We start from the raw sequence: 20,907 nt of genomic DNA, 5'->3' as shown, positions 1-20,907 counted from the left end.
ATCAAACTGTGCATACCCTTTGATCCAGCAGTGTTACTACTGGGCTTATATCCCAAAGAGATTTTAAAGAAGGAAAAGCGACCTGTATGTGCAAGACTGTTTCTGGCAGCCCTCTTTGTAGTGGCCAGAAATTGGAAACTACGTGGATGCCCATCAATTGGAGAATGGCTGAATAAATTGTGGTATATGAATGTTATGAAATATTATTGTTCTGTAAGAAATGACCAACAGGATGATTTCAGAAATGCCTGGAGAGCCTTACATGAACTGATGCTGAGTAAAATGAGCAGGTCCAGAAGATCATTATATACTTCAACAACAATACTATATGATGATCAATTCTGATGGACATGGCCCTCTTCAACAATGAGATGAACCAAATCAGTTCCAATAGAGCAGTAATGAACTGAACCAGCTACACCCATGAAAGAACTCTGGGAGATGACTATGGAACACCACATAGAATTCCCAATCCCTCTATTTTTGTCCACATGTATTTTGGATTTCCTTCACAGGCTAACTGTACACTATTTCGAAGTCCAATTCTTTTTGTACAGCAAAATAACTGTTTGGACATGTATACATGTGTTGTATTTAACTTATACTTAACATGTATTGATAAACCTGCCATCTGGGGGGAAGGGGTTGAGGGGAAGGAGAGGAAAAGTTGGTTTTGCAATTGTCAATGCCGAAAAATTACCTATGCATATATCTTGTAAATAAAAAGCTATAATAATAAAAAAAATTTTTTTAAAAAGAAGTTCCCAGAGTTGGTTCTCAAATGTAAAGAGAACAACTTTAAAACAAACAAACAAAAAGATGGGGCGGGGGGGGAGACAGGAGAGAAAGAATCAGTAATTTCAAGTAGAATTATGTAATTTACCAACTCCCTGACAGTAAAAAAAAAAAAAAAAAAAAGGTAACTTTCTTAAATAACAAAAGGACAGTCAAGGGAAGAATAACCACAGAATCTTAGCATAAGTTATTCTACATTCTTTCTTTAGGGGTAGATGGATTTAATTGAGAAAAAAAACAATCATAAAAAAGGTAACATCTAAAGAATCTAAATTAGTAACTTAAAATATAACACCACTGAAGAAAAGTAAAGTATTGACACATTAAAAAAGCAAAATTAACCTTGATTTAAAAACAAAGTATTCTGTTACAAGACTTGTCCCAACCTTACAAAATTATTTCTGTTTACATTGAAAGAAAAGCCTTAGAGATTAAAAATACAAGTTGTTAATAAATATTAGCAAAAATAAATATTAGCTCTGTATAATAGATATTTTACCTATTTCTTACAGACATTTTGTGGCTTTACTGAGGTACAAACTAAAATATATGGACATGATCAGAAAAGTAATGAGAGGAGAAAACATCCATATTTTCATTATTGTATTTAAAAACTCTTAAGAGTCCTATAACTGAAAAATTAAAAGATAAGCCTTGTTTTCTGAAAAAAATCAAACCGCATTCTTTTCACTACTGCTATAAACATCAAATATCAAAACAAATACTGTGGGATGAAATTAGTTGGTAACTTTTTTTCTGGAGGCTATGAGAAAGAAAAGAGTTTAGATGAAATTGCATTGCTAATTTATATATCATATGGATATTATATTTTGGACTACCGTATGACTGGATAAAAAGGAAAAAGAGGAAAATGGCTTAAACGTGCCATTTTAAAATTTTTGGATTTTACATTGGCTTTTCTGACCACACCCATACTTTAAAATACAGAACACAAAATGTCACTTCACACAAGGAAAAAGTAGCCACAGCACCCAACTGCTCACATGTGCATAATTCATAACTTTAACATGAACATTTTTTCTTACTTATGAGACAAAAATCATTAATGATTAAGTTAAACCTGAGGCAGAATGAGGTAGTGTCAAGCACTACCTATGCTCAAGTTCCACTTCAGCAACTGATGATTGATATGATTTTAGGTTTTCTTTATATCTTAACATTTAGAACAGTGCCTGGCACAAGGGAAGTGCTTAATATTTATTGACTGACTATGCCTCAGTTTATTCAACTCTAAAATGGGAATAATCTTTTCTCAAAATAAAATTATTATAAAAGATCAAATGTACATAAAAGCATTCTGAAAAATCAATTACTAATATAAAGTATTATTAAAGGTAATTTTTCTTAAGTTTTCGCTAAGGAAACTTATAGTGAAATTAGTGACAAGCACATGTGAGTCAAAGAAAAAGGGGAAAAAAACAGAGGTAGCCATCCTTTAGGCTTTTGGGACTTACATCCTGCATTTTGGCGTTGAAGAGTGTACAAGATGACAACTGAAAAGACTGAATCATAACCTGAGCAACACCCTGTGAATCAGAATACAACGCACCTCCTAGGTGAGAACATTAAAGAAGAAAATAGCCTGGAAATATATAAGCAATACAAATGAAGGGTTTCATATGGCCTTGAGAAAAAATGTGACCTCACTAGATCTCAGTTTCTTTACCTGTAAAACGAAGGTAATGAATGTCCTTTCCAACTCTATGATTTTCATACTTTTATGACCACTATCTAATGCTGAGCATAGAAAGAAATATCTCTTTATGGCTGATTGTGTGATTCAGAATATATTCCAAAGATAAATTTAAATGATAATTAGATTATTCACTGTTTTCTATTCTCTATACCTCTTCTTTCATTCAATATTTCTGATAACTGAAAACTGACTATTCTCAATCATGTATCAGAGGTGGCATAGAAGGGGAATTCATCCATTTGGCAAATAATGACGATTGATAACGTCTCTTCCAGCTCCAGGATTCTGTGACTCTGTGACTAATTTCTCTATCCTTACTTCTAAATAGAAGGCAATCAAAATTAAAGAAATGACCTATTTAAATCATCTATCCTTATTACTATTTTAAAATCTAGAGCAAGAGGCCTGGAGTTCACCTTTGGCAGAGAAAACAGTGTTTCTCTTCTAGACTACTAGATAACTTACACTTCATATTCAACATAACAGAGAACAGTAGAGCTACTTAGTTGGTTAAACTGAAAATAGATACTTGATATATTTTCTAATACTGCTTGAATTTTGAAAAAACTCTATAGAAACAATGACATTTTTCTAGACAATTTCAAAGACTTGAGTTTTACTTATCTCTATTGCACAGCTATATAAATATTTTTTGAAAAACAGGAATTACTGTATAAATTAAGCTTCTATGATATTTAATGTGCAGATCACATATGCATAATTATTTGGCATCTGTTTTCTAGAATTTACTTTTCTTAATGATATTCCAAACATTCAACATAATTTCACATTAACTTAATTCTAAACATTAGCATAAATTTTTACACAACAAAATGTCCTCAGGACAAATTGATATAGAATATTAGTTGCAGTTAAAATATATCCCTTCACAAACAAGTTTATTAAAGCTGTGAGAATAATACTGCTTTCTGTTTTTAGTAGCATTAAGCTGCTGCTGTTACCTGAGCATGCTGGGTTTGTGCAAGCTCCTCTTTCCTGCGTTTCATGAGCTCTTTTCTCAGCTCTTTGGGTGCTTTCTCCACTTCATTTATAACCTACAGTGTATAAGCATGCAGGAGGTGGGGAAATAATACTTTCTCCACAGCAAGCAGTTATGTGAGCATATAAGCTAAAATTATCAAAGTAGTTACAAAGCTCCCTTTCGGCATGCATTAGCAAAGATGTTAGTCTGGCAAAAAAGGAAAGATAGAACATGCTTCATCTGAGTGCAAAAAGGAACTTCATATCAAATAAAGTTTAACTAGCTATTCCTATATACATTGTTCTTTCTTAAACATGTATCAAAGACAATCAGCTGATAAAATTATCACCTTGAGCACTGAAAATATACTAAAAGTGATAAATTCAACTGATTCTCTTGAAATAGTCATAAAAGGAGAAAGGTTATTAAAATAATTTGAAAAATCTTAAGAAAGATAAGTTGTCATTTATAAAAATACTAAATGTCATGTCTGGCTTGAGAATTACAAAAGAATAATTTCTAACATAAACCCTTTTAGCATATCCAAAAAAAGATATCAAATCTTAAGACTTGATATCATCAATACATCATTTTTATATCAAGTGCTTTAAAAATCAGCACAGCAGATGATTTTGTACAAAAGTAATTAGAATTCCATTTTTAAAAAATATTTTGATGTTAATACACAAGCCAAACATAACAAAATGGGTAAATGAAAAATTATTAAATGTTAGCACCACTTAAGAAACTGACAGATTGTTAGGAAATATGATTCAGTATACCAGAAGGTTAATAATCATTAACTGATTCCATATCTTTTTAGCCCCTTCATGTAATCATTTCAGAATCCGAGATGTGCACGCCTTCTGACCATGAATCTTCAATACCACTTTGAAAACTAAATGATCACATATAAAAGCACCCACAGAAAACAGACTCCAAATCACCACATGCTACTGATGTTCTGTTAAAGAAATTGCTTTTGATTCAACAAAGATATATATTTTAAATTTCCCGTCATTTTCCCCAAGACCCAATCACCAATAAAAAGAAGAAACTCCCCAAATGCAAGAAGTTTAGCAAAAAGAAAAAGAAAAAAATACATATTATATAATAGTTTAAAAATGAAGAATGTTTACCCAAATATTTTCATTAACTCACAAATCCCACAACATTAAGAATAATATATTGATATTTTTGGTATACAGGCTTAAATAAAATAATCAAGCATGAATGGAAAAAAGCATTATAGATTTTAAAGTCTCTTAATTAAAATAGCTGAGATGAGTTTTGTAAAAAAATTAAAAAAGTTATCATGCACTGCAAAAAATGTATGTAGATATACATATATATATATATATATGTGTATATATATATATATATATATCATTTAGTACATAACCAATTTCTTTAATATATAACAATATGGGCAACTGTCCCAAACACAAAATCAACAAAATATTATCTCCTTTAACAGTAAATGAAAAAAAGTTTCAGTTCTAAGATTTCTGGATTTGTTAGTTATAAATCAAATCTTTAAGATTCAGTGGTTTCAGGGCAGCTAGATGGCATAGTGAATAGAGCACTGGCCCTGAAGTTAGGAAGACCCGAATTCAAAACTAACCTCAGACATTTAATACTTACTAGCTGTGTTACCCTGAACAAGTCACATAATCCCAATTGTCTTGCAAAAACAACAAAACAAACAATCCCAATTGCTTCACTACCACCACTACCATTACCACCTATCTACCCTGCCAAAAAAAGGAAGAAGATTTAGTAGATTAAAATGTTCTTCATTTTTTTATGGAAAAGAATAAACACATCAATTGTATGTTTTAGTACAAATCTTCAATTTAAGTCAATTACAGCTTTTTCATCCAAATCTATGGAATTAATCATTATCAATATACCAGACTTCATACATTATGTAAATGTGAATCCTCTGACATTAAAATACAGAATGAACACCTCAATTAAAAATGAAATCATTTGAGAGTATCTGAGAATGTTAGCATCTCTAGGTTTTCCTTTCAAGAAAAAAGGAATCAAGTTTAACCAAAGGAAAAAAATATGGAATATTCATATTCATTACTAAATCTGTGAAAACTGTCATCATAGTCTTATATTTCATATTTTCATTTTAAAAACATTTAATTTGGGGGCAGCTAGGTGGCGCAGTGGATAGAGCACCAGCCTTGAATTCAGGAGGACCCGAGTTCAAATTTGTCTCAGACACTTAACACTTCCTAGCTGTGTGACCCTGGGTAAGTCACTTAACCCCAGTCTCAGGGGAAAAAATAAATAAATAAAAACATTTAATTTCTTCAAAAGTTTTCAAATACTGCAGTAATTCTATGCATGACTCATTATGTGAAAAGTTTGCACTTTTACCTCTTTTTTTCGGTTTTTCAACATATTCTGAAATTTGGACAGTTCCTTCTCTTGTTCTCCTTTGATACGTTTGGCCTCATCTCGTAAGCGATTTGTATGTTCTTGTTCTAGGCGTTCTATTGTTTGTTTCTGTTGTTTTTCTAGATTTTCAATCTCTTGGTCATACTGTCGCTTTTTACTCTGCAAAACAATCAATCCCAAAGATAACCATAACACTTTTAAACCACTTCTTTTTAAAAAATTACAACTTTTCTGATTTGAACATGTCACTTAGAATACATGGTAATCAGCAAAGGCTGAAGCAGTAATCCTGGCTAATACTTTATCACATTAAACAGTTCATTTTTCCAAGTCCAAGTTCTAAATGCATGCTTTGCTTAACTTTGCAATTTATTATGAAATTCTTCTCTAAGAAGTCCATGATTAATATAAACTAAAATAACACTGTACTAAAAAAGAAAAAAAAAAAAGCCAATGGTAAGCAAACTTAGAAATGAAAATTCTCAAAGTTAATAGAAATTCTGCTAGACAAAGGACATTTAACTCAGTAAGTGTATTCTAAAATAATACAATCACTATATTTTTTCAATTTACTTCTGAACTCAAAATTCTTAAAATAAACATAGGCTTCTATTCCAAATCAAGTGCCCTGAAATATCTTGCATTTTATTTTTGAACTAAAAATTATGATAGATACAACTCTTAAAAGAAATATTCCTGCAAATCACATAAGTAATTTTGGGTTTCCCAATGTAGTAGTAATTAAGTTATTAAAGAAATAATTAGAAGAGGCATTATAGCAAAATTTCTTCTAGGGAAATGGAGATTAGAAAGCAGTGAATTTAGGAAAGAGAAAGTTCATTTGTAAATTTATTAAAATAAACTACTAAGTTGATATAAATAGCATAGCATTAATTTTTTGTCAGCGTTTTCAACAAATATTTTAAAAAGCCCTAGTGAACAGAAACATGCTTTGCATTTCTCTCTCTCTCTCTCTCTCTCTCTCTCTCTCTCTCTCTCTGTGTGTGTGTGTGTGTGTGTGTGTGTCCCCCTCCCACTTCCCTCTCTCTCCCTCTTTCTCTCTGCTCTGGGTTATATAAATGTAAAATCTTAAATGCTTCCTTCTTTCCCTCAAAACCTTTTTTGCCCTCAACAGATTTCAAAAAAGGTTAGAAATAGTAGGTAAGAGAGCAATAAGAAAATACTTGCGCTTTACTCTGACATTATGACACAAAAAGATCTGTACAAGGGTTTAAAGTCTTATCTAAAAATAATAATAATTAGAAAAACAGAATTGCTATTACATAGTTATAGCAAAGGACTAGATCTTAAAAACTATGATTAGAACATTTAAAAATCTATAATGGTACAAATAAAAATGCCCTTTTCTGCTGCCAAACTAATACAGTCATTCTGCACTTAAAAATCGAATTTTATCATAAAACACTTAATTTTTGTAACCACAGAGAAAACACAAATAAGCATAATGGAAATTAAATATTTTATTTCTCAGTGGAGTTTTCTCTAAATTAATAGTAAAAAGCATTGCAAACTGAAAACTCCTCTAGAGGCATATTATGAAGTATAAAAGTGACTTAGTCCCATGCCAAACAATCCTGAATAGAAATCAAAATCAGGATACCAGAGACAAACCAAGGTAAATGAGATGGAATGTTCAAACTATTCATAATGATTGAGAAGAAAATGGAAAAAGGGGGAGAAGGAATGCACTACAAATGTAGCATGTTATATGTAATCACAGAAACTGACAGGAGAAGAAAGACAAAAAACTGTTCTATCAATAGGGCATTTTTTTTTTGAATCACTGACTTATCTTTTCTAAAAGCTGGTGTAAAACCCAAAGGCTCACCATCATTTCTTGTTCAAAACGTCTGAAAATTTGTTCCCGCTGTTGCTGCAATTTGTTGTTGAGCTGCTGCTGAGCTCTTTGTTCCTCTTTCTGCAGAAATCTTAATTCTCGAAGCTCCTGACGTCTGGTCAAAACATAATGATAATTGAAGAAATGGTAATGACATAAAATAAAGGATAAAACTAATTTTTATATAAAGTTATGGCAAGAACCTAACAAGTTAAACATCATTTATTTACAGCTTTCTCAAATTGATCTTGATTGTACAGAATAGAGATTCAAAATTTATTTCATATAAAAGTATGCATTGACAACATCAACATTCCCTACTCACCGAAGAAACCTCAATTCTTCAGTTTTTGAATCACTATCTGTAACTATTTTTGAAGTTGTCACACTCACTTCTACACCATCAACAACAAATTTTCTTGTTTTCTTCAATGTTTTCTTATGTCTTCTTGTTTCCTGAATGACAGAATTCATTATTGTTTAATATTTTAGTCACAATTTAATAAAAATAATCATTATTTCATAAGAATTGAGTAGTATATATTGAGTGGGCAGGGAGCAACATTTCCTGCATTATTTCTAAATTGTTAGTTTAAAATGATAAACCTCAAATCCTTAAATTGTTTCAAGAATAACAAATTACAAAGATTAACTATATGCAGTATGAGCATAAAAACATGACGTTAATTTGTTTATTTGGCTAGTGGAATCAGTTTCATTACCTGAATGTTACATCTAAAGAATCTACCACAACCATAAAAAATTAATAACTAAGATAATTTAAAATACACCCCAAGGTTGAGAATTCCTGTGCTCTCAACATATTAGTCCTAGTCTAATGCCATTTGTTCCCATATCCCTGACTTTCCACCTTTCATTAGAAACTTGAAGAGACTAAGAAGGAAATCCTGTATGTATATATGTATGCATGTATATAATATAGAGAGAAAGCAGGCTCTCTGACCTCTTTCCTTTCATCTCTGCAGCCCTAAGGGTCCTGGATGCCAGGACCTAGACTAAGAGAAAATGCCAAAGATTAAAGAAAAGATCTATGATCAATACTGAAATTAGAAGAGTAAAGGATAAAAACTTGGGCCAAAGGTGGTGTCAGAGGGAAGAAAATACACAGAACATTAGAATATGAGCACAAAAGTCCCTGTTATATGTGAGTCCTGGAGCCAAGAGCTGGAAATATTATTTTTTTAAAAAGACAGCTCAATTTTGGCCACTAAACTTAAAAGACTTAGCCAAAATTTCCCTCAACTTTTTCAATTTCTTTTTATTTTAAAGTTTACAATATAAAATTATAATGTTAATTCATTGCTATTTCCTAAGACATTTAGGTGGTACAGTAGATAGAGCACTAGGCCCAGAGTCAGGAAGATCCAAGTTCAAATCCAACCTCAGGTACTTAGGAGCAGTGTGACCCTGGGCAAAACCCTGTTTGCTTCATTTTTCCCATATGTAAAATAAGCTGGAGAAGGAAATGACAAATCACTCCAGAATCTTTACTGAGGACATCCCAAATGGGGTCACAAAGAATCAAACATGACTGAAACTAATAAATAACAAAGACATCTATTCTAATAAGAAGATGCAAATTTCTCTTTTCTTTGTGGAGTTGAGAAACTGAGTACAAAACATTGCATATACTGTTAAGACTCAACTGATATGCCATTTAGTAATTTTTACTCTTCTTTTTTATTCTTTATTATCAGAAATGGGCAGGTGATAATAAAGGGATTTTGTTAGAAAAGAAGATAATGTAAAAACAAAGGATAACAATAAAATAATTTAAAACTATCACTTCTAAATTAAGGACAAATTGAAATGCTATCATGGTCTTGAGAAACCAGTATTAACTAACTAAATACTAAAATACTAAATAATTGAATTTACTTACTTGTAAAGATATTGATCCAGTGTCTTTGTTTTTGCTTAGGAAACTAGAGATGGACAAATTCAAATCAATGCTGCTATTATCAGCTGTGGAGCCAGTGCCTGAATCAGTGTCATTTTCCTTTTGATTCTCAGGCTCTAAATGTAGTGAGGTTTCAGCTTGGGATGATGTACCTGTTTCTCCTTTATCTTCTGTCTCTTGACAGTTAATATTAATACTGGGTATAACAGGTTGAGTTTCACTGGGTTGTGAAGCTATGATAACTTGAGGTTCAATTTTAACTGGTATTTCACTTGGAAATTCTGTTTGTTCAATGTCTAGCAGAGGCTGATGAGAATCCTGAGTTTTACTTCCTATTGACTTTTCACCAGTATGAATTGTGTTTTGGACCAATATTTCTTCAGTGCTACTTGTTTCCTTAATTTCTTCAATTTCACTTGTTACTGGTTTCTCACCAATAATCAATATGTCCCCTGAAGTACTAATTAAGTGTTCCTCACTTCTGTTCATAACACATATACCTTCTACAGATATATGATCTGTAATATTTGTTTCACCTATCCTTTGTTCCTGAGTTTCCTTAATACCACTAACCTCAGGATCAGGCTTAATTTGTTTTAGTTTTTCACTTAATTCAGTCACTTCATTTTTGTCATTAATTTGAGCTTCCTTGGCATTGTTTCCAGCTGAATTCCAGTCTAGATCCTCTACTTCACCTATTTCTACTGTGCCTGTGTCACCCACGTCACCTTTAATGACTTCAGTTTCCTCTATTTTATCCTGTACTTCGGTTTTAAGCCTAACTTCACTTTCACTTCCCTGAATGTCTGCCTCTCTTATATTTTCTTCTTTTTCTCCAGTCTCTTCAGAAACCAATTCTGCTATGTGATTAGCAGAGTCTTTTTCATGTGTTTTAATCTCATTTTCAGATAACTGCTGCTTTTTTTGCTCCTTTTCTTCCTCAGGTTTCAGATCAGCACCTATTTCTGTAAGTTGATCATTGTCTTTTCTTTCGATCACTGCATTTCCTTCACTCATACAATCTTCTACTTCCAATGTCTCTTCTTTCTTATTCTCTTCCTTCTCTTCTGCCTTACTCTCCTTAATTAATCTTGTCCCATTCTGGAGCTCAACAATATTTTCAAGATGATCATCAGCAATGTAGTCAATATTTCTCTGCTCAACAATTTTTTCAGGCTTTCTCAGCAACAGTTTTCTCATTAATAACACTACTTTCAGCTTTGTCTCCAATAGTGCTTAGCTCGCTCAGTTTTTTCTGATACAGATTCCAGAACACAAGCATTCTGTGAAAGTTATCTTCTTCTGAACTGGCAATACTGAGATCAGATGAGGGCACGTTTATTAGCAGGGTATAGGCTAAAAGATATTAACAAGTAAAAAATGCTTAGTATTCTTTTCCTAGAAATTATATATATGGCCAAAAAAAAAGTTTTGAGAGCATAAAAAACTTGTGATTTAATATCCAGAGGCAAAAATCATTCCATAATAAAATTTATGCAATCACTAATATCTTCTATGACTTCACCTAGGGTCCAGATGGGGGAAACAACAATAATTCAAAGTAACATTCTTCTGCTCATTCTCTGCTCTGGCATTGATCAGCTAACTATATATATATGCGCGCGCGCACACACACACATACACACACACATATATAAGCAAACAGCATCTGCTCTAAAAATACCTCCATTACATACCAAATTTTACTCATTTCTAATTTACTTCAACCAATAAAGGAATAGTTGGAGCTAGTTAATAACAAATAAAAGCAAAGAAGTCACTACTCTTGGAAATTCTGATCAAGTACATTTTAAGTCATTTTTAAAAATAATTGCCAGTTAGTTATTCTTAACACATGCCTCTAATGATCAAGTTACTAGAAAAATGCTAACTTTAGTAATTTTATAGATAAAAGGCACTGCTATACATTACTTACTGATACAACAAATATCTTAAAATGTTTTAATTATTTCTTGATAAAACAAAGTTCAAACAAGATTTTTCATCCATACAAAAGAGGCTGAAAAGTAACTTTAAAATGGTATTTTGTAATAAAAATTATAGTTGATATTTAACATTCTGAAAAACTCCTCAATCAAAATTATACCTAAATGAAATTTTACATTATTAGACTTACCAGAGAATTCTCTGTTTCTTCATCATCATCATCATCTTTGCCATCTTCAACTTCTTCTGTTACTTCAGCCTTTGCCTCTGCAATCAGTTCTCGGATGGGTTTGTTGGAAGTCACAGTAACAAAAGGATGCTATTAGTCATTTAAAAAAAAAAAACCATCACAAAGTGAAGCACTTACATATAAAGTAAGTATCAACTCAGGATATCATTAATCCTAGTTCTATCAGGTACTAGCCAGGATATCTAAGGCAAGATGCATTTCAGTCTTATTACAAAATTCAGCCTAAATAAGATTTCTTCTAACTCCAAAAGTCTAATTAAAGATTCTATGATACCATTAGTGTAGTAAAACAATTTGGCTGGATTATACATACACAATAACATCAAATGTATGTTGATAGCATTACTAAGTTTTAGAGTTAAATTTACATGTATAAAACATCTTCTTATTTGATAGAGTTCTCTTTAAAAATCTAAATATGCTGGCAATTTTTTCCATTTCTTTTTCAAATAAAATGTTACAAGAAGAAAAATTATAAAGTTGTACTTAATATAAAAATTCAGTATGATAGAAAACATCAGCTTTTTCCTATAACTAGTCTGTGGATTACATTTTTATTAATTACATAAATTTAATACCTATAAAGTATAAAAGCACTATTCTAGCTGCTGTAAAAGTTAACTTTTATAATTAATGATTTTCATTGTAATATAAAAGAATATTCTAAAAATATAGTCTACCTTTCAATATCCTAAAAACTGTAGTAATTATAATTTTAAAATTACTATATTTGTAATATAGTTTGTCACAAACTCTTAAAATATTAATCACTATTCTTCCTTAGGAAACAAAGTACATCCAATCCATATAAAATAGAATCTAAACTTTAAAGATATCAATAAAGGAAAATTTCTCACATACAATTTAGAAAGTTTATTGTTTGAATTTCTTCGTATGATTTCATCATTTCATCTACCAGTTAAGAAATAAGAGGTCAGGATGACTTTTACAGAGCCAAGAAGAACCAGGCTAAAGAATCTCCGCTGCTCTAGACCACATAATACTGGTAAAAAGTAACTTAATCTTTCAGTGCCCTACACAACTCTCTTAAGACTATAAATAGTAGAGAAGGTGTAGACTTGTATTGGTAAGGGAAATTTCTTCACCAAAGGGTACCCTTTAATAATGAAATCACAGGTCCATTCCCTATTCCTATTTATTATTAGCACCGATGAGTAAGGCAGCATGGCATTATGAAGGAAGAGCAAGTATAGAGTCAGAATAATCTCTGTTTAAGTTCTGAATGACACATATATAGGATGTCTAATACTAGGTAAGCTCCCTTAACATCTTAATGCCCCAGGAAACCCTTTAGCAATAGGACATTTACTGAATTGCATTGATAGAGGGAGTTTCCTTATGAAGAAGCATCCTATACTGATAGGATGGGGGGGGGGGGGGGAGAAGGAGAGGACCAACACTGATGTGCTTTTAAAGATAAAATACTTGTTTAAAATTCCTTAAGAAAATCATCAAATTAGATGCATACAATCATACAACATTTTCAACTTATATCTACCATTACAGTAAATACGATGGTTAATAAGAAGTCAAATACTCAATCATTATCTACCTATATATGAAATTCAAACTTCTTTCAATATGAAAAAATCCTAATTTGAATAATAACAACAGTTCAAAATTGTGTGACATTTTAAGGTCTGCCAAGTGCTTTTGCTCACAGAAAAAGGTTGTTAAGCACCTTCTATATGTCAGGCACTTTGCTAAGTGCTTTACAACTATTATTTCATTTGATTCTCACAACACTATGAGTCAAGTAGTACCAGTGTTTTAATTTTAGAAATGAAGAATCTAAAAGCTCTGAAAGACTAAGATTAGAGCAACCCAGAACTGATGCCTTAAAATGAACACTATATTTATAATTCTCCATCACTGTACAATTATATGCTCAAAAAAAAAAAAAAAAAAAAAAAAAAACGAATCATGAAAAGGATCATAACACAGACCATACCTATAAAGAACCTATAAAGAACAAAAGAAAATGTGAAGTATTATAATGGGTGCTTAAATTTTCTCACTTTATCTAACATATTCAAAGAATCTGAAATTATATTCTTCCCATAGAAAAAGGAAAATGAAATGTGCTATTCCATGCCAAACTTTTTATCCTACCTGGAGAAGCTGGGAAGTATTCCACCTGGCATCCACATTCTTTTCCAAACATTTCTTTAGGAAATCCTTAAAGTTTGAAGACCTTGAATAGGAATTTAAACAGATAACTTGATATCTTATTTTACTCTTTAGTAACCTACCAAACCCTGAATCAAATTACAGTGAAAACTTCAGTATTAAAAAATATGCAATTCTATCCAATAGAGTTGATTTTTATAACATATTATCTAAATCTGTTTACATACTTAGCCTTCTAACAAAGGTTCACTAAGAACTATGAAAAATTATATATATATATATATATATATATATATATATATATATATATATATATATACATATATATATATATATATACATATATATATATATATATATTTGGAAAAATCAAAAACAAAGAATTTCATGAAAGAGAATGAAAAAATAAAAAAGATGAAGAGGATCTAGCATTACCAGATTTCAAATTAAATTACAAATAAATAGCCATTAAAAATTTTGGTACCCATTAAAAAAACAAAAGGATAAAATAGGTAGTGAAATGCAATAGAGTAAGATTTAGATTAAAAAAAAAAGTAGATCAATATTGGATTAACTCCTGATAAAAGGGAACCTCTATTTGATAAGAACTAATAGGAAAAAAAATGAAAAGCATTTTGACAGAAAATAGACTTAAGTTCCAAATGGTTTAGTTACTTAAACATTAGAGGTCATCACAAAGAAATATGATGCTTTTCACACATATAGTTAGGGGGAGAATTTATAACTAAACAAGTCTTAGAAGAGCTCATAAAAGACAAAAATAGATGATTTTGACATTAAAGAAGTTTACATAAACAAATAAATGCAAATTAAGAGAAACTGTCAATTAGGGGAAATATTTGTACCAAATTCACACAAGGTAAAAGGAAAGGAAGCTTAAGAATATTGATCTCATTAGTATAGGAAGTCCCAGTGTAAAAACTCCTTTCCACTGAGGCAGATGTGCTATTCACCTATAACTTAATATTCTTAGGTAAGTGGCATGGGATACTCAAAGAAAAAGAGATTTCTCTATGGCCACACAGACAAAAGGTATCAGTCTTCCATCTACTACAAATAACTGTCTCAGTTTCTTTTATGTTAGATATCAGGCTTTATATCATAAACATGAAGAGCAGGTTAGAAACAACATCAGTTCTTAAATGAGAGGATCTAGCTCCTAATCTATTTCTAATGTTTACTATTGTGTGAACTTGAGCATCCATGGACCTCAGCTTCCTAATCTGTAAAATGAGGAATGTGAACTAAATGGCATTTCAGTTCTAGATCTAACATCTTATTTCCTATTTAGCTTACGGGAAATTTCCCAACAGACAAACAGTTAGTTTTCAAAAAAAAAAAAAAAAAGAAGAAAAAAGAAATACAAAACAATAACAATAAAAAATTTTCAAATCACTAGTAATAAAAGAAACAAAAATTAATCAACTCTGAGATTTCATTTCACACCCAAACTCACAGAGTTGACAGAAGATGGAAACATTCAATACTGGAAGGGCTGGGGGAAGACAAGAATACTATTAAACCAACTGAATTTGTTAAGCAAGTATTTAAGTATCTACTATGTGTCAGATAGTATAGTAGGAGATACAAAGACAAAAATGAAAGTAGTCCCTTACCCTCAAAGGGGGTGGATATGTATGTGCTTTTATGTATGCATGTATGTGGCACTTATATCTTTAAAGGCATAAATATACAGACACGTGTACAGAAAAAGATATATCTATATGTATACACACAAATATGCACATAAACAGATACATACACATTCATGTTTATACACATACACAGATTTTGCAGGGGAAGGCACTAGTAGCTAAAAGGATCACAAAGAAAGAGGCATGTGAGTTAAGTTTTAAAAGGAAAGAAAGCATTTCAAAAGTTGAAAATGGAGAAAATATTTTCCATGTGAAAAAATCCAATGGAAATGAAAGATGGAATGTAATGGATAAGAAACAGTAAGTATACCAATATGGCTGACCCACAGAGAAAGTATTAAGATGAGGACAAGCTGGACTACATTTTGTGGAATTTTCTACTACTGATTCCACGGTTCATATGCCATCAGATGTAGTTACTAAGATATTTTGTTTTGCTTAACTGTTTTTCATTGTTAAAAGGAATTCTGTGAGGGTGAAAAGACTAATATATAGAAAAAATGGAACAAAAATACACAAAACCAAAAGCTCATTACTTCAAAATTTTTCTCTGACAACACAATCCATTAACAATAATGTAAGTACATGTGCATTTTAATTTCTCATAGCATAAAAATGTTAAACAGGGCTCAGGCTCAATCCTCCCACATTTTAAAGAGAATATACAATTCTATACAACCAAAACTTATAACTAAAGAGTTAGAAACATAGATGAGATGATTACTATTTTCAAATTTACAAAAGTCCCTGACCTATGAAGTTTGCTTTAAATATCCTTTTAAACTGTGGAAGAACTGAACATTAAACTTAACATTTTTTGAAGTTACATTTTAAACACTTTACCATTTTGATGGTTGTGCCAGTGTAGGAGGTTCTGACTTTGCAATTTTCAACAGTACTCGCATTGGATTTAGTTCATGATGAGGAGGTTCTATCTGAGCCATTTCTATCAAAGTGATGCCCAAAGACCAAACATCAGCTTTGTAATCATAGGGTCTATCTTTAGATGTTTCACACATAACCACTTCCGGAGCCATCCTATCAGGATAGATAAAATTTAACTTTAATAGTATAACTCAAAAACAGTGACTACAAATCACAAAGCAAGTAGAGGTTGTTCTATGTGACCAATATTAGCAATAATTAGTTATTTATTACACTATATTATAAGTTCACAAAACTGAATACATACCAATATGGTGTGCCAATAAAAGAATCTCTTCTTTGTATAGTCCTGGTATTTTTAGCCGATACACCAAAATCCGCTTGAAATAAATATCCATACAAAAATGTTACTAACTGATTTTAAGATATGGTAGTATAATTCATTGTATTCCACAAATTAAAAAGAAAATGCATTTTTAAGACCTGTGGATAGCTTTAAAACAGATCCTAAATATAAATGATGCATAAATAATTTCTCAACAATCTCTAGTATCCTTCTCTTCCTATCTAAAACAAAGTTATAAAGAAAATATCCTATCAAAATATGTTTCTCCAATACTTTTTTTATATCTTGATTTAAGAAATTTTCTTTTCAGAACTGTAGTTAATTCAATATAAAGTTAAAAAATAAAAAATAAAACATCACATATCAAAAAAAACAAGTGGTGATGTTAAGATAATTCAAAATAATAGAATTTTCTTTTTGTAGCTTGAAAAAACAAAATTACATTGAAGCATCTTTTCATATTAATTAACATATGTATGGCTAAATTCTTTATTAAAATTGAGCAGAAATATTATATAATGATCAATTCTGATGGACATGGTTCTCAATAAAGAGATGATTCAAATCAATTCCAATGATCTTGTGATGATGAGAGCCATCTTCACCAAAGAAAGGACTGTCGGAACTGAGTTCAGATCACAACATATCATTTTTCACTTCTTCTGTTATTGTTTGCTAGAATTTTTTTTTCTCATTTTTTTCCCCTTTTTGATCTGATTTTTCTTGTGCAGCATGATAAATGTGGAAATATGTATAGAAGAATTGTACATGTTGGATATTGGATTGGATTGGAAATATGTTGGATATATTGGATTACTTGCTGTCTAGGGGACAAGAGTAGTGGAGGGAGGAAAAGGGAGAAAAAAAATTGGAACACAAGGTTTTGCAAGGATGAGTGTTGAAAACTATCTTTGCATATATTTTGAAAACAAGAAGCTATCATTTTTAAAAATAAATAATTGAAGCATAAAGTTAAAATAAAATGGAGTAGAAAGAAAAAAAAAAAAAAAAGCCAAATAGCCTCTGCTTTAAACTTGAATGACTAATAAACTTAACACTTAAAACTCATCAAGCTGCATTATATAAACTTTGAGATTAGACAACTGTCAGATCTAGAATTAACAAAACTTATATTATTTCATATTATATATTCAGGAGTAAAAATTTAACTTTCAGTATGCTGTAGTTAACTCTCATAAGTGGAAGGTTAAATAATTAACAAGTAAAAATATCAATAATTTAGTTTCTACAGAGTACAAAATATAATTTGGTAATTAATAAAAAATAGCAAATAGCATAGTTTTATATGAAAATATTTTCTTAGAATCCTCTGCCAGTCCTTTAAAACCATTTGGATAAACACTTGCCTGCATATCATAATCACATTGTATCACAATTTTCTTCAAGCAGCTCAAAGAACAATTTCAGCTCACTGAAATTATAAGCAAAAGTAGGAACTAATTGTATTTCATGAATGAAGGAACCAGAACACAAAATATTTGAGTGAACTGCCTTTTATCTTTGTGATTTTTGATTTTAAGTTTTATCACCTAATTAGATTTCTGTATTACATATTCCTTGGAATGTAAAATTCAAAAAAAAAAAAAATAATAAGCACCTACTCAGTACAAGACAAATCAGCAATTGCTGAGGACAAAAAAAAAATTTTTAATGACAATTTTCATTTTTAAAGAATTTATAATTCCTCTAATCTCTAGCTCCATCTTAACTTTCTAAATAAAATTTCATATGACTGACCTACACACTCTCTATATTCTAGACATGGCTGTTCCTAGTACATATCAATTCATTTCCTACATCTCCTCCATATGCTCAGTAGAATGTAAGCTCCTTGAAGAAAGAAACTGTTTTGGTTTTGTATTCTCAATGCTATCAGCATATATGGAAACATTTAATAAATGTTTGTTTAAACAAACTAAATTAATTCTATTGAAAAATTTCTTTAAAAGTCTCTTGACATGGGGCAGTTAGGTGTCACAGTGCATAGAGCACCAGCCCTGAAGTCAGGAGGACCTGAGTTCAAATCTGTTCTCAGACACTTAACACTTAGCTGTGTGGCCCTGGACAAGTTACTTACCCCCAATTGCCTCAGGAAAAAAAATAGTCTCTTGACAAATAGTCAAAAATAGTCTCTTTTCACCAGCAGGAGGCTCCAATTGTATTTTTTATTGTTTGTTACAATTTATTAATATAAACATAATACATTTGGCCAATAACAATTCAAAACAAAACAAAACAAAAACACAAAAACCAAAAATGTATACATTCTTAGTGAGTTGATTAGCCACTTTGCTACATGTTTCTTATGACTATGTTACAAATTCTCATGTCCTAAAAGATGTGAATTATTGCTTAAATAAAAACAGTAAAAACTGTTATAAAATATAACAAAGCTTTTCCTGCAAAGCTTTGAGGAAAACTGAAAAAAAGAAAAAGGTCATAAGCTTTACAGTTTATGGTCAACTTTTATATTTTAATGTTTTACCACACATTTTTATTAATATGTTTATCCAAATCTGATATTGGGTAAGCCATGGAGTCACAAAGATTTGACTTCAAGTCCTGCCTTTGACACACTCATATTCAGATCTGTGACTATGGATAGGATCTAACTTTTCAGTGTCCCCAGGAACTAAGATTACAAGTTAAAGGCCAGTTGTTCACCGTATCCTTAAAGGAAGTTAATACAAGAAGTTTCCACTGGGGCACTAATACACTGTTGGTGGAGTTATGAACTGATCCAACAATTCTGGAGAGCAGTTTGGAACTGTGCATATCCTTTATCAAAGTGCATATCCAGTTATCAAACTGTGCATATCCTTTGATCCAGCAATGTTTCTACTGGGTATGTATCCCAAAGAGATCATAAAAAAGGGGAAAGGAACCACATGTAAAAAAAGTTGTGGCATCCCCATTATTTAGTGTCAAGGAACCGGAAAATGCATGCCCATCAATTAGAGAATGGGTGAATAAATTATGGTATATGAATGTAATAGAATATTACTTTTCTATAAGACGCAAAAAGCAGGATGATTTTAGAGAAGCCTAGATTTATATGAACTGATGCAAAATGAAGTGAACATTGTACACAGCAACAAAATGATTATGTGGTGATAAACTCTGAAAGAACAATTCTGATGGACATGGCTCTTTTTAACAATGATTTCCGGCCAATTCCAATAAACTTGTGATGGAAAAAGCCATCTGCATCCAAAAAAAGGACTATAGGGACTAAATGTGGATCACAAGATAGTATTTTCACCTTTTTTGTTGTTGCTGTTTACTTGCTTGTTTTCTTTTTCATATTTTTTCCCTTTTTGATTCGATTTTTTCTTATGCAGCATGATAAATGTGGAAATGTTTAGAAAAACAGCACATGTTTAACCTGTATTGAACTACTTGTTGTCTAGGGGAAGGGAATGGAGGGAGAGAGGGAGAAAAGTCTGGAATACAAGATTTTGCAAGGATGAATGTTGAAAACTATATTTGCATTTATTTTGAAAAATAAAAAGTTATTTAAAAAAATAACAAAACAAGACAAAACCTCCCCCCGAAAGAAGTTTCCTACATAACTTTGTCCAAACTACCTCCTGCTCCAAGAAACAAAAATTGTAATTCTAACATTAAATAGCAATGTAATTAAGCTTGTACATATTGCTAAAATTGTTAATATGTATAATATCTAATCCATTCCCTCCATACCAGTATTCTACTTATCCATTCAGTTTCATTAATTTTGCCTTTTATATGGTCAAAGATCTTAGACACTCAGTTCTTCTGGTTTACTGATTTATTTGTATCCATTCTTATCAAGTTAAATTAATCACAGAATAATTCTATTATATTAATAAATCAAAATTCATTAAACCATTTCTTTGTTATTTATGGCTTTTTTTTTTTGCCATTGCAACCAATGTTGCTTTGAAAATCTCAAGTGACTTTT

General features: G+C 31.0%; 1 protein-coding gene across 1 annotated transcript in view; it reads right to left on the bottom strand.

The window, feature by feature from the left end:
- Positions 1–20,907, bottom strand: part of SLK (STE20 like kinase) — a 60,322-nt gene that overhangs the window by 15,136 nt on the left and 24,279 nt on the right. The window contains 12 exon segments of the mRNA XM_074295513.1: positions 3,475–3,567; positions 5,889–6,068; positions 7,759–7,882; positions 8,093–8,223; positions 9,671–10,918; positions 10,921–10,982; positions 10,985–11,030; positions 11,033–11,044; positions 11,826–11,954; positions 14,019–14,100; positions 16,556–16,750; positions 16,905–16,977. Of these exon segments, the coding sequence (XP_074151614.1) occupies positions 3,475–3,567; positions 5,889–6,068; positions 7,759–7,882; positions 8,093–8,223; positions 9,671–10,918; positions 10,921–10,982; positions 10,985–11,030; positions 11,033–11,044; positions 11,826–11,954; positions 14,019–14,100; positions 16,556–16,750; positions 16,905–16,977 (2,375 nt within the window).

The sequence above is a fragment of the Sminthopsis crassicaudata genome, chromosome 2, assembly GCF_048593235.1.
Source record: "Sminthopsis crassicaudata isolate SCR6 chromosome 2, ASM4859323v1, whole genome shotgun sequence".
Classification (NCBI taxonomy): domain Eukaryota; kingdom Metazoa; phylum Chordata; class Mammalia; order Dasyuromorphia; family Dasyuridae; genus Sminthopsis; species Sminthopsis crassicaudata.
Note: the sequence above shows the minus strand (reverse complement) of the source record. Positions and strands in the feature narration are given on the sequence as shown.